The sequence below is a fragment of the Miniopterus schreibersii genome, assembly GCF_964146895.1.
Source record: "Miniopterus schreibersii genome assembly, chromosome: 13".
In the NCBI taxonomy this organism is placed as follows: domain Eukaryota; kingdom Metazoa; phylum Chordata; class Mammalia; order Chiroptera; family Miniopteridae; genus Miniopterus; species Miniopterus schreibersii.
Genome location: NC_138113.1, coordinates 17,090,229 through 17,104,136, shown reverse-complemented (window position 1 = coordinate 17,104,136; position 13,908 = coordinate 17,090,229). Strand labels below are relative to the sequence as shown.

Sequence of the window (13,908 nt, the reverse complement as noted above, 5' to 3'; positions counted from 1 at the left end):
AAACAAAAACAAAGCAAGTAGAAGAACATGCATCGCTTCTACGGTCCATTCTGCTACAGGCCGCGAGACCATAGTTGGCGTTCACAGCTTCCTTATTCATTTGTCCCCAGAAGTGTCCCCAGCTCAGTAGGGTGATACAAATCAATAATCCTGAAGCGTCGGAGACCTTAACAGTCCTGCTTGTGTTGGACAGCTCTAGACTTCCATTAACCTGTATCACTGAAAGTGGGATTACTAGAAGGAACCCCAGAGAAACCCCTGGCTTGAAGGCCTGCTCACCCCTGACCCCACTGTGTCCCCTTGGTAGTTCATATCGACCAGCCCAACCAATTCGGTCGTCATGTTCTTGATGGCATGATGAACCTGCAATATCCAGATGCAGTTTAAGGAATTAGGTATGTCCTCTGGTGGGAAGAGCGCCCAAAGTGACTGGAGCAGGAAGCCTTTACTGTGCGAGTGCGAGGTGAGGCTTACCTGTGGGAGACGACACTTTCACCTCTGCTGTTTCCTGGTCTCCTGCACTCGGGCTGCGGACAAAGCAGCAGCCTGGCTTCCAGCGTATGATGCACTTGAAGGACCGCGCACGCAGCTCGCTAGGTGCTGCCTCCTACCTGGGGCTGGAACTGAGCCTTCACCACTCCACCCCACCGTCCTCCAAGGCCAGCTGCTTTGGGGAAATGAGGTTCCTGATAAAACCACTGAATCCTATGGTAGTCCATGTGCTGCCTCACTTCTTTTTCTGTAAAATGGGTCGCTTAGGGAGGGATGCCATGACGGTGAACAAGGTATTCAGAATGCCCAGCAACGAAGCACTGCAGGGAGGAAAAGCAAGTCCGTCTCCGAAGTAAATGTTTACTCCACAAACACCCGCCCACTCCGTGGTGGAAGGGCCCCCTTGGGAGGGCTCCCAGGGTGCCGCACAGTGAGTTTGGGGTACGGTAACCCGCACTGAGGGATCGGGGTCGGATTAGCCTTGCTGAGAATTCCGTGTTGATGAACCCACCCGCATCCAGTCCAGCTGCCACACCCCCTTCGTTCCTTTAGAACAAGCACTCGGGGAGAAGCTGACTGATGTCTTCTTGCCCACCTGCTTCGCAAAAGCCTCCTCAGAAGTGGGTGCCTTTGGTGAACATTCACGAGGGGACACAATTACGTAAGAACTCTGTGTGCAGAGCTACAGGGAAACGTTGTTTACAGCCCCTGACACCCTGCAGTAAGGGGGGATATATAGGAGAAGTGGGAAAGGACTCCTAGAGCCAATGCCCAGTATTTAATGAACATCTTGGGGCCACTTCTCTCCTTTGCCCTAGCGAAGATATTTGATGGTACAGACTCCTGATTCTAATTCTAGGTCCCCTGGCTACCAGCTGCGGTTACTTAACTTCTCTGTGCCCCAAACCTCAGTTTTCTCACCTGTTAAATGGCCACCGTAATGGCACCTGCCTTGCTGTATTGTTGTGGGCTAAGTCCTCAGCACTCCTAAATCAGGTGTCAATGAGATTGAGCATCACTCTGGGAATTAGGTGAGTAGGATTTCTTATAAATCGAGGACTACTGGTAAGGGCTTTTGTAGTCAACTCCAAGAGGCCCCACAGGGAGCCTCTGAACTGGCAGGCGCCGCGTACAGCGGCTGGCAAGTATCTGTCGAACGACAGGGTGGATGGGTGCAAACAGAAGCAGCACCCTCACGCCCGGCTTGGGAAGGTGACCAGGAGCGCTGTGGGAGGGGGAAGAGGTGCTTTGGTTTAGGGGCCTGACCTGGAGTTGAATGCTCTTTGCCACTGACCAGCCCCAAGACTCTAAGCAAGTTAATTTACTGTTTCTTCTATTGTAAATGGAGCGGATAATGTCCACCCCACCATCACCCCAAAAGTTTGCGTGGAAGGGGAAACGCGACGGTCTGTCCCTGAGCCTGGCCGGGCGAGCGCCCGGCGACCTGGGCGGGGCCGCGCCTGCAGCCGGCCGGGCCCACAGCTCGGGGCGCCGGGCGGGGCGCCGGCCGGCGGCGCGGGTTCGGAAGCGCCCAGAGCGAGCCAATGGCCCGCGAGCTGCGCGCGGACACGCCCCGCCCCGTCGCCTTTCCCGCGGACTCCCTCCCCGCGCCAGTTTCCCGGGGTCCGGGAGCGGTGAGGGCGCGTGCGGGAGCGGGCGGGCGGAAGGCGGAGTTCGCGGGGAAACGAAACTGAGAGGAGCGAGCCACACCCGGCGGGCTCTGCGGGCAGCTGCGGCGCGAGGTGAGCTGCGCCGGGCGCGGGGGCGGCTGGGGTCCGAGGCGCGGGGGAGCACCAGCGCGGCAGGTGGTCGGGATTGCGGGGCGGCGCGCGGGAGAGGCGCCCGGGTTGCAGGGGGGCACGGGCGCCAAGAGGGGCCTGGATTGCGCGTGGGGGGGGACACGGGCGCCGAGAGGGGCCTGGATTGCGCGGGGGGGGGACACGGACGCCAAGAGGGGCCTGGATTGCGCGGGGGGGGACACGGGCGCCGAGAGGGGCCTGGATTGCGCGGGGGGGGGGACACGGGCGCCAAGAGGGGCCTGGATTGCGCGGGGGGGGGGACACGGGCGCCGAGAGGGGCCTGGATTGCGCGGGGGGGGGACACGGACGCCGAGAGGGGCCCGGGTGGCGGGGGGGGACACGGGCGCCGAGAGGGGCTCGGATTGCGGGGGGGGGCACGGGCGCCGAGAGGGGCCCGGATGGCGGGGGGGGGCACGGGCGCCGAGAGGGGCTCGGATTGCGGGGGGGGACACGGGCGCCGAGAGGGGCCCGGATTGCGGGGGGGGGCACGGGCGCCGAGAGGGGCCCGGATGGCGGGGGGGGGCACGGGCGCCGAGAGGGGCCCGGATGGCGGGGGGGGGGCGCGCACGGGCGCCGAGAGGGGCCCGGGTTGCGCGGGGGGGGGCCCGGATAGCGGGGGCCACGCGGGCGCGCCGAGGGGCCCCGAGTGCCGAGGGCGCCCCGGGCGCGCGCCGCCCACCCCGGCGGTGACGCGGCGAGAGGCCCCGGTCCTGGGCCCGCCGAGCGGCGCGCTCCGCCCGCAGCCGAGGCGCGGGGCCGGGAGCTGGGAGCCGCCTACTTCCCGCGAAGCATTTTTCCCGGAGCCCGTGCGGACGCGCCCGGCCGGGCGGGGCGGGGCACCTGGGGAGACCGCGCGCCGAGGACGGGACCCGGAGGAGCGAGGCCGGGGCTCCGCGGCCGTGCGCGGCGCAGTGACCCTCCCGAAGCCTCCCGCCTGGGCAGCGGCGTCCGTTCCCAGCTGGAGGCCTCCCCCGCCCCCGCTCAGCGGCCCTCGGGCGGGGCCCGCGCCCCCCACCCTGACCTCACCGCGGTTCTGGGGGCCGGCGCGCGGAACAGCGCCCCCTCGCCCGCGGCCGAGCCCCCGCTTCCCGCTCGCCCGCCGGGCGCCCCTCGCCCCGCCGACCCCCCAGGGCCTGCAAGGAGGCGGCCCCGCCCCCTCGCCCCGCTGCCCCCCAGGGCCTGCAAGGAGGCGGCCCCGCGCCCTCGCCCCGCTGCCCCCCAGGGCCTGCAAGGAGGCGGCCCCGCCCCCTCGCCCCGCTGCCCCCCAGGGCCTGCAAGGAGGCGGCCCCGCCCCCTCGCCCCGCTGCCCCCCAGGGCCTGCAAGGAGGCGGCCCCGCCCCCTCGCCCCGCTGCCCCCCAGGGCCTGCAAGGAGGCGGCCCCGCCCCCTCGCCCCGCTGCCCCCCAGGGCCTGCAAGGAGGCGGCCCCGCGCCCTCGCCCCGCTGCCCCCCAGGGCCTGCAAGGAGGCGGCCCCGCGCCCTCGCCCCGCCGACCCCCCAGGGCCTGCAAGGAGGCGGCCCCGCGCCCTCGCCCCGCTGCCCCCTCTCTGCCCGTGGTTGCGCGGAGCTTAGCGCCGGCGGCGTTTCTGGGCTTTGCCCGGGCCCCTCCCCGAGCGCGGGAGCGGGTTCTGTTGGCCGGGTAACCCCGCGCCCGGTACCGAAGCGGCGCGCTCAGAGCAGTCGCCTGGTGAGGGGTCTGTCCCGAACTGCCTTCGGAGGCCCAGAACCGTGAGATTTCCTCTTGCCTGCGACTCCTCACGAGGCCTTGCCGGGCGGGGGCGAAGGGGCCCCGCGCCTCGGGAGCGCAGAGCCCCGGGCGGCCTGCGCTTCTTCAGCTTCCTCATTTGAGCCTGAAGATCCCCAGCGCTCGGCCTGGCGCGCGTTCATTTAATGCACCAGATGCTCCTGGGTGCAGGTCGCATGCAGGCCCGGGGTGGGGGGGGTGGGGGGGCGCGGTGGGGGGGCGGGGGCCGGGCGGGGGCGCTCGCGGTCAGCCCCGCGGGGCGCTGCTCCGAGGCGCAGCCGGTCGCGTCTGGGTGCAGTCAGGAAGATGGGCGTGTAACAGCTGTTCGTGGTTATGGTAGCGGTTTCTTTTAAGAAGGTGCTAACAGGTAGTAAAACAAGATTTATTAAAAACAGTTAAAAGGAAACTTGCTGTTTCTTCCCCCCCACCCAAACTTGTAAGTACTTTTTCAAACATGTCAGTTCAGCGCCTTATAAGTTTGCACATATATTTCACTTAAATTCGGGCTGGCTTGTCGCTCTCAGGATGAGCAGGGACTTGTAAAGCGCTGAGGACTTAGAGCATTGGTTAGGGTTCCTGGTTAGGTCATCGATAAGGGCTCTTCCCTAACTGCTGTTCTGAGGCCTCCACCCCCTGGGACTTGATGTATGGTTTCGTGGTTGTGACTAAACTAAACACACCTGGGGTCCTGAAAATAATGGTATGTGCAGATCCTTATTCTGAAACCTTGGGCCAGGTGTGTTCTGACTAAATTCAGAGATTTCGGGCTTTAGAAGGGCGGTGCAGATAAACCCTGCCTAGGATGCCGCGCTCTCAGCAGGATTTGGGGACGGCACTCTACAATAGAGCATATTTCTGCAGTCACATGACAAGTAGGCAGCAAAGTATGATAAAGACTCTTAAGTGGCTCATGTCAATTTAGGTCTAGACAGGGGGCTGCAAATCTACCAAAACCAGAACAAATGAAAACAAAATGAATCTCAATTTTCAGTGCATTTTGGGAGGTAGGGTTGAAATTGCAGACCAGAAGCACCGTTTATTGAGGACCACAGGTGTGGGGGACTCTGCTGGATGCTTTTTGCCTGATTTACCCCTCACAACAACCTGTGAATCAGGTGTTTCCAGGTCATGAATCAGGTTCAGAGACGTGTCCAACTCAGATCTCTGTGGCTCTAAAGCCTAACTCTCTCGGCCGCACTAGGCAGTAATATGAAGGTGTTGCCTTTGCTCAGATCTAGGAATTTCCAGCACCCTGCTTCCAGCCACGGCCATTGCTCACCCAAACCAGGGCCCCGCAGTCTCTACATGGTCTCCCAACCTCTACTCATGCTCCGCTCCCCTTTCCATGCCCAGCCCCCCTACTCTGTTCTCTGCATAGCATCAGAGTGATCATTTAAAACATAAATGCAATCACATCACCCCTCCGCTTAGAACCCCCCAAAAGCTTCCTATTACAGTTGGAACAACACCTGCATCCCTGACCATGCCTCTCACTCATTTCTTACTGGTGGAAATATAATTTGGTGCAGCTGCTGTGAAAAGCAATTGGGTGATTCCTCAAAATGTTAAACAGAATTACCGTATGATTTAGCAATTCCACTTCTAGGTAGATAACCAGAGTACCTGAAAATAAGGACTTGAACAGGTATTTGTACACCGATGCTCGTAGCAGTATTATTCACACTAGCCAAAACGTTGAAATGACACAAGTGCCCATCAACTGATGAATGGGTCAACAGAATGTGGTAGTGTGTGTACACATGGCCAGATAGCAGTCAGCCTTGGAAAGGAAGGGCATTTTGACACATGCTACAATATGGATGAACCTCGAAGATGTTACGCTAACTGAAATAACCAGGCACCAAAATACAAAAGTTGTATGCTTCCACTTATATGTGGTACCTAGAGTAGATAAATTCAGAGAGATGGAAAGTATTGCTGGTTATCAGGGGGTGAGAGGACAGTGAATTGGGAAGTTATTCAAGGTGTACAGACTTTCTGTTTGGGAAGATGAAGAGAGTTCTGGTGATAGATGACAGTGATGGCTGTACAACATTGTGAATGTGCTTAATGCCTGTGGATTGTAGACTTAAAAACGGTTAAAAGGGTAAATTTCATGTTATGTGTATTTTATCACAATGAAGAAAAATAAATAAAAAGAAAATCACAGTGACTGCAGGGCAGAGAAGGAATTTCAGTGGCTGTGAGGAACTGGATCTGAGGTTCTTGCAGCAGCCCAGGAGTGGCTTGGACCAGAATAGTGGCTGTGACATCATCGAGAAGTAGAAGGATCTGTGGGTCAGAACTTTGTTATGGATAAGAAAGTAGGGAAAGGAAATATCAACTATGCCTCCCAGATTCATGGCTTTCAGACATGGATGGATAGTGGAGTCATTTTTTTGAGACAGGAAATTCCAAACCAGCTTAAGGGAAGATCATAAATGCAGTTTTGGATCTTTTGCGTTTAAAATTCTTTCAAGCTCGGCCAGCTTGGCTCAGCGGTTGAGCATTGACCTAGGATCCAGGAGATGGAGGTTCAATTCCCGGTCCGGGCACATGTCTGGGTTGCGGGCTCTATCCCCAGTAGGGCGTCTGCAGGAGGCAGCCGATCATTGACTCTGTCATCACTGATGTTTCTCTCTCTCTCCCTCTCCCTTTCTCTCTCTGAAATCAATAAAGACATATTAATAAATAAATAAATAATAAAAGTTAAAAAAAAGTTCTTTCAAGACATTCAAGGGGAGATGTTGGATAGAGAGACCTGAAACTCAGAGAGAGGCCCATAAGTTTATATGTAAATTTTAGAGTTAATGACAAATAATCATTGAAATCATGGACACGGGAGAAATCACCTTGAGGAGAAAGTATAAACGGAATAGGGTCTTTGGACCAAGCCTTGGGGGAACTCCAGCACTTAGAGCCTGTGAAGGTTAAGTAGGTGTTAGGAAGATGCTTGACCATTGAAGAAGGAAAATCTAAAGAGCTTTCCCACAAGAAATGAGTGGTCAACAAGGTCTGCTTTCTGTCTCTGTGGATTTATCTATTCTGGATGTTTCATAGAAATGGAATCATACAATATGTGGCCTTTTGTGTCTAGCTTCTTTCCTTCATCATGTTTTCAAGGTTTGTCTATGTTGTAGCATGTTTCTACACTTCATTCCTTTTTATGGTTGAAGTTTTCATGTGTGAATATACCATGTTTGATGGATGGTTGGTTTGTTCCCACTTTCTGGCTGCTGTGAGCAGTGCTGCTATGAACATTCCTATGTAAGCATTTGTTTGAAAACCTGTTTTTCAGTTCTTTGGGGATAAGCCTAGGCGTGGAGTTGCTGGGCCATATGGTAATTCTAAGCTTAGCTTTGTGAGGAAATATCAAATTATTTTCCATAGAAGTGGCACCATTTTGTACTCCCATCAGCAACATAGGAAGGTCCCAGTTTCTCTGCACCCTCATCAACACTTATTTTCTCTGTTACTATTACTGTTATTGTCCTTCTGGTGGGTGTGAAGTGGTATCTAGTTGTGGTTTTGATTTGCATTTCTCTAATGACTAATGACGTTGAGCATCTTTTTATGTGCTTGTTGGAAATCTGTATGTCTTTAGAGAAATGTCGTTCCAGTCCTTTGCCTCCTTCTTAATTGGGTTGTCTTTGTTGAGTTTGGAGTTCTTTATATATGCTGGATACTAGACCCGCATCACATGTATGATTTATAAATATCCCATTCTGTAGGTTGTCTTTTTATTTTTGTCATCATGTCCTTTGGAACACAAACGTTTTTAATTTTGAGGAAGTCTAATTTATCTTTTCTTTTGTTGCTTGTGCTTTTGTCGTCATGGCAAAGATTCCATTGCCAAATCCACGGTTAGGAAGATTTGCCCTTATGGTTTCTTCTAAGAATTTTATAGTTTTGGCTCTTATACTTAGGTTCTACGTCCTTTAGATTTTGTTCATTATTTAAATCATTGTTACTGAATTAGTCCAGTGTGACCCATAAACTGGGGTCATAATTTACCTCGGTAAATTGTCCTAACATTGATTTGTGCAAATTTGAAAGGAAGGATTTTGGGGATTTCATAGGAGACTATTTTCATAGAGCTAAATCCTTCATGGTTTCATAAACATCACTTTCTATATATAACCTCAGCCTTTTTCTTCTCAACATAAAGAATTCCAATTCTACTTCTGCGGCCTTTTTACCTTCTCAAGCAGGTGGACAAACTCAGTGAAAGCAGAGACCAGCCTTAAAGAGATAGACCCCTTCCTTTCTTGGCCAGTTGAGTTTTAAAAGTAGAAAATTTTGGAAAAATTAGCTTGATTGTGCAGCCTATGAGAGAAAGAGAAAGATTTTTAAAGAAAGTTTTCTCTGGATTTATGTATTGCTGAGATGAGTCATATAAAGTAAATTCTTACTCCATTTTGCATTCTAAACTGGATTGGGAAAATCCAATTAAATATGTTCTGTGAGTGTCACTTCTTTCAAACATCACTTGTATTGTAGGTTACTGGAAGAAGAAATGGCCGACGATCTTTCATTAGGTTTTTTCATAGGAGAACTTAATAAATACTGTCAGAAAAACAACGTAGATGTTAACTATCATGAAGTGTCTAAGACAGGACCTCCACATGACTTAAGGTAAGATGCTATTTAGAAAAAGGATATATACCTATAAAATATAAACTAGAGTAATGGCAACTCTGGCACAGTTTTGAAGTCAATACTTTTTTTTTTTTTTTAATCCTCACTTAAGGATATTTTTCCATTGCTTTCAGAGAGAGTGGAAGGGAGAGAAAAACATTGATGTGAGAGAGACACATCGATTGGTTGCCTCCCGCACACGCCCCGACCAGGCTGGGGATTGAGCCTGCAACCAGGTACGTGCCCTTGGCTGGAATCGAACCCAGGAACCTTCAGTCCGAGGGCCGACGCTCTGAGCATTGAGTCAGACCGGCCAGGGTTGAAGTCAGTACTTTAGGGCAAAGTTGCCACAGACTTCTGGGAGAGAGTCCTTTTGGTATGAAATTATGACTTCAGAGGACTCTGGAGGAAAAAGAGGGTAAAAGCTTTCCCATGCTTCAAGACGATGTGCTATTATGCTGTTTGGAGGTGACTACTTAAATTCTATATTGAACATGAGTCAAAACCTTCAAGGGTAGACAGAAGAGGCAGTGGCGATTGGAATACTTGTCTCTAGATAATGCATGAGTTTAATAATATTTTGTGAATATTTTCTTTGCAATCAGGTTTACGATTAAGGTTATAATAGATGGGAGAGAATTTCCAGAAGCTGAAGGCAAACCAAAGAAGGAAGCAAAAAATGCTGCAGCCAAATTAGCTCTTGAAATACTTAATAAAGAAAAACAGGTGAGTAATTGTCTTTTTCCCCCCTAGTTAAAAGGGACTCACAATATAGTTTATATTTTTCTCTGTGAGACAATACCAACATACAAAATAAATCCATTGGAAAGTTCCCTTACATTCATAAGTTCAGTCTTTTTTCCTGTCTCCATTTCTGTAGAACCCAGAATGAGAGGTATACCTAGAAAATAGCGGGCAAAGCTATATAATACCTGTTCAGAGTGCCAGTAGCAGTGACATCCTCTAAAGCTGAACAGATGTGGAAAGGAAACAGTGAGAAATGAACTGACAGGTGCTGGCAGGAGTCCCTCCACCTAATTGAGGGAATCTGTGGAAAACGACAGAGATGAAGGGATTGTGAGGAGAGGGATGTATATGGAGGGCAGGTAATGGAGAACCAACATACATATAACTGGCATCCCTGAAGATGAGAACAGAGTAACCAGTACAGAAAAAGCTATCTGAAAAGATTTCAGTAGCAAATATTTCTGAAACAAAGAACTGGGTGAAGATTAAAACAGCTCAACAGATACAGGAAAACACAGAACCACCAAGAGCAACTTCAGTCATTGTGAAAGTCCTGCGTTCTAGTGATGAGCAAAGGATCCTTAAGCATGTAGGCAGAAGAAAAAAACTATGTAAAATGAAAACAAAAAGCAACATTGACAACCAGGACGTAGGGGAACAGCGGCTATAAAATGAGACAAGAAGTCATTTATATGTGGGACAGAAGATGATCATTCTCAGATATTGAAACTTTTGGTAAAATTTAGCTTTCAAGATACTTTCCTGAAAAATCTTACTTGAAGATGTTCCCTTCTAGCTGCAGTTGAAAAATAAAGTCATGAATTCATAAATTGTTAATGAGCAAGAAAACCAAGTCAAGAAGTTAGAAAAAGAACAAAAATGTGACTATATTATTTTCCTCCCAAAAAGCAGAAGAAAGAATGTAACAAAGATTAGAGCAGAAATTAATGTAAAAGAAAACAAAGAAATAATAAAGACAATCAGTAAAACCCAAAGTTAGTTGTTTAAACAAGACTAATAAAGTTGTAAAACTTTAGACATTTTATCAGATTAAGAATAAAAGAAGATGCAGAGAGTGGTGGAAGGACTGACACTGTTATGTTCATCTTTCCCAGTAAATTGTCATCCAGGATATAGCTTTAGTTTAATATTTGTTATCTTGTTTTTTTGAGGGTACAGCAGGCTAGAAAGGATTATAGTATTTTGCATGGAAAAACAGAAAATGGACTTGTTTTCCCTTATCAAACTATAAAAGGAAAATGGATGGTTCCTTTCCTATTGTTAAAATTTATTCTAGTGGGATTTTTCTGGTAGAGGAAGGTATATGCTTACACTTTGATTCAAAGTAATATAGTAGTAGGGGAATATGTAAAATCTAAGTTGTCTTTTAGATGGCTCATTTAGTAATTTTATGAGAAAAATAAAGAGTCAAATCTTTGTTCTCATCCATATTAAACAAGATTTTTTTCTTTGCAGGATGTTAGTCCATCATCACTGTCGACAATCGATACTTCAGATTTTAATTACATAGGTTATCTTAATAGTATTGCCCAAAAGGAAAGAGTGTCTATAAATTATGAACAACGTGAAGTTTGCACAAATGGGCCCGAAAGGTGAGATGTAGTTGGCTTTTTCCTTCTGCTTCAATGTATGTGAGCAATAGAATGGACTTATTTCTATGTCTAATTTTCAAGAAATGTTTCTTTTTTGTACATCTGCGTGGAAAGTTTTATAGGACTTTCAGACAATTGGACATCTTTGTAATTAAAATATTAAAATGCTTCATTGCCGAAGGCTTGGAACTCATATATTATAATTGATCAACTCTGGGTAATTCTTTATTTCTGAGGCCTGTCTGGATAGTTTAATCTGCAGGACACCTAAGAGAGTGTGAGGTGCCCTGCTTGAAGGATGCAGAGATCTTTCCAGCCCTGCATGGTGAGAAGTGGCTGTGTGAAGACAGCTCTGCCACGTGTGTAGAATGACTCGGTTTCCAGCATGTCAGGTTATAGGGAGCTGTCTGTCCAAGGGTTCATCTTTCAGATTTGATTAAACGGTATCACTCTGCAGATAGATACTGTGCATTAGTATGAGTGGTATTTCTCCCTAGACTGTGAGGAGACCAGGATTTGAGGAGTATGATGGGGAATTTGACAGATTAGAGTTTCAGTTGCTGAGAGTGCCACCGGTGAGCTAGGACTTGGAAGTGAGGATAAGTCATGGATCAGAAATGAGGAAAACAAAACCATGAGCGTGAGGGAGATTGTTTCTCAGCTATAACCAGTCCATTTATTGAGGGAGGAAAAACAATCTAAATGCAAATTGTCCAAACAGTCACTTTAGGATACTGTTCTCTGAATTGACGGAGCTATTTACATTGGAATTTTTACTCTGATGGCTGTTAGGCCAGACGAAGGAGAGAAAAACGTGATGATCTTCCTTGGAAGGAAATAGTCAGAAGTGAATTCTGTGGGTCAGTCTCAATACATTCTTTTATTTTTCCTTAGCTCACCTGCTTGGTTCCTATGGATTAGGTACTCTAACATTAGATTCCTAAAAGAGAGAAGTCTTCCTAGGAGGTGCCTGGGAAAAACAGGAACAGTAGAAACAATTGAGGGCATTTAGCCCAGCTCCCTAATTCTTCCTTTAGGGCCGAGAGGAGAAGACTGCTGGTTGGCTGTGTTTCCCCCTATAGCAAATAATATAGGAACCATTTTTTGGTAATCTATAGCAACTCCATGATTCTTATCATGTGCATTGCTTTGCCACCTTAAAAATAATTCTTATGTAATTGTCCAAGTATCCTTGCCTAACCACAGATGTCCTTACATTAATATGAGGAGGAGTGGACTTCAGCATGGGGGTTTTGCACTATGGTGATTTTCTTAGGATTTCGTGCAGGTAGCAGGGGGCAGAAAATGCTGAGGTTAGAGCAAAGTCCATGCTTCACCTGTTCCCTGCAAAACACTGTAAGCTCATTGTTTCTCCTATAGAAGCCTCACTTTCTCTACTGGCCTTTTCTTTCCCATTTGAGCATTGCTGAAAAATTCACCAGATCTTCTCTTTTCTATTTTTCTACCTTCATATCTTTTGACCTTTAGGGATTTTTTTTTTTTTAAAATCACCACTTTTAATGCCTTTATGCCAGATCTTTGAATGAAGCAACAAAGAGTTAGACGTTTTCTGGAAAAATGCAAGCTGAGATGTCAGCCAGTCCTGGTTACTGTGACAGATTGGTCAGCCATCTTACGGAAGATTTAAATTATACAAAGACGTGAAATACAAATCTGCCTATTACATTAGTGTCACATTAAGGCCTTTACCGATGTGTTTTTGTGGGTTGTTTTTTTTTTCAAATCATCACTTAGATTCACTGTTTTGGTATTTAGGTAAATAATCATCATTTTTCCTAGATTTTCTTGTAAAATCAAAATTGGACAGAAAGAATACGGCGATGCTGTAGGTACTACTAAGCAGAAGGCAAAACATTTGGCTGCTAAACGTACATATGAGCAGATAAAATTAGAAAAAAGCTCAAAGGTATGTACTGCCTTTGGATTTATTTTTGTATTTTAAAATTTTCCCTGAAATTGCTTTGAGGTTTGACTGCTCACATGATGTCAAAACAGCCAATTCACATAGCAAAAGGATTCCTCGATTCCGTGTCCCACCAGCGTCCCATGTATTAATCTCATGATTGTTTGTGGCTGTGAATTTGGTAAATGTGGCAGTTGATACACAGAGACTGAGCCACTGTGGAGAAGTCATTTAGTTGTGGCGAAACCCCCACGGGCTCTCTTTCTTTCAGAAAGATGATTCAGGATTCCTTGCCTTTTCCCCTGCTGGGTCCAGTGACTACGGAAGCGACTCCTCGATAATATCGTAAGTGTGTACAGACAACTGTGATATTTAAGAAATTCAGATTTCTGCCTGAAAGAGCAAATTTTAATGAAAATGTTTAATGTTTAAGGAGAATTTAGGGAAAGGAATTACTTACCAACAAAAAATAGAATTCATAAACTAATAGTTACTCCCATTTCTTCTAGTGTTTCTGAATCACCATCTGAAAATGGCGTTTCAGTAAGTGGATCAGGAAGAAATGCTAACAGTGACAGTGTTACCAGTTCTCCTTCATCTGTGGTATAGTATTCACCTCTAAAATTCCTAGTTAGTCTTAATTCCCTCTGTACATCCTTATTTTAAAACAACCTTCAGTTATCAACTTTAATTTTTCTATTTTTATCTCCTGTGCTCTCACTAAATAATGATATTTGGCAGCCTGTGACTCTCTTGCTTTATTAACTCCCACCCTTCATATGCAGAATTCTCCCACTTGTCACTCCCATCTTTCCCTACTAACCTTCATATTTTCATATATTCCTGTGATCTTGCTTCTTCTACGAACTGAACAGTAATTAAAAGATTCATTAATATAGCTCATTCATTAATATTCTTTTGTTTTTAAAAAAATCAGAACTAAACTTAAAAAT

General features: G+C 48.1%; 1 protein-coding gene across 2 annotated transcripts in view; it reads left to right on the top strand.

Annotated features, from left to right (window-relative positions):
- Window positions 1-1,979: 1,979 nt before the first annotated feature.
- EIF2AK2 (eukaryotic translation initiation factor 2 alpha kinase 2) overlaps window positions 1,980-13,908 on the top strand; it is a 30,981-nt gene continuing 19,052 nt past the window's right edge. For both annotated transcript variants that reach the window (XM_081155796.1, XM_081155795.1), the window contains exons 1-7: window positions 1,980-2,234; window positions 8,534-8,668; window positions 9,277-9,397; window positions 10,895-11,031; window positions 12,832-12,958; window positions 13,227-13,300; window positions 13,465-13,558. In XM_081155796.1, the coding sequence (XP_081011922.1) occupies window positions 8,550-8,668; window positions 9,277-9,397; window positions 10,895-11,031; window positions 12,832-12,958; window positions 13,227-13,300; window positions 13,465-13,558 (672 nt within the window). In that variant the 5' untranslated portion in view covers window positions 1,980-2,234; window positions 8,534-8,549. The remainder of the gene's footprint in view (window positions 2,235-8,533; window positions 8,669-9,276; window positions 9,398-10,894; window positions 11,032-12,831; window positions 12,959-13,226; window positions 13,301-13,464; window positions 13,559-13,908) is intronic.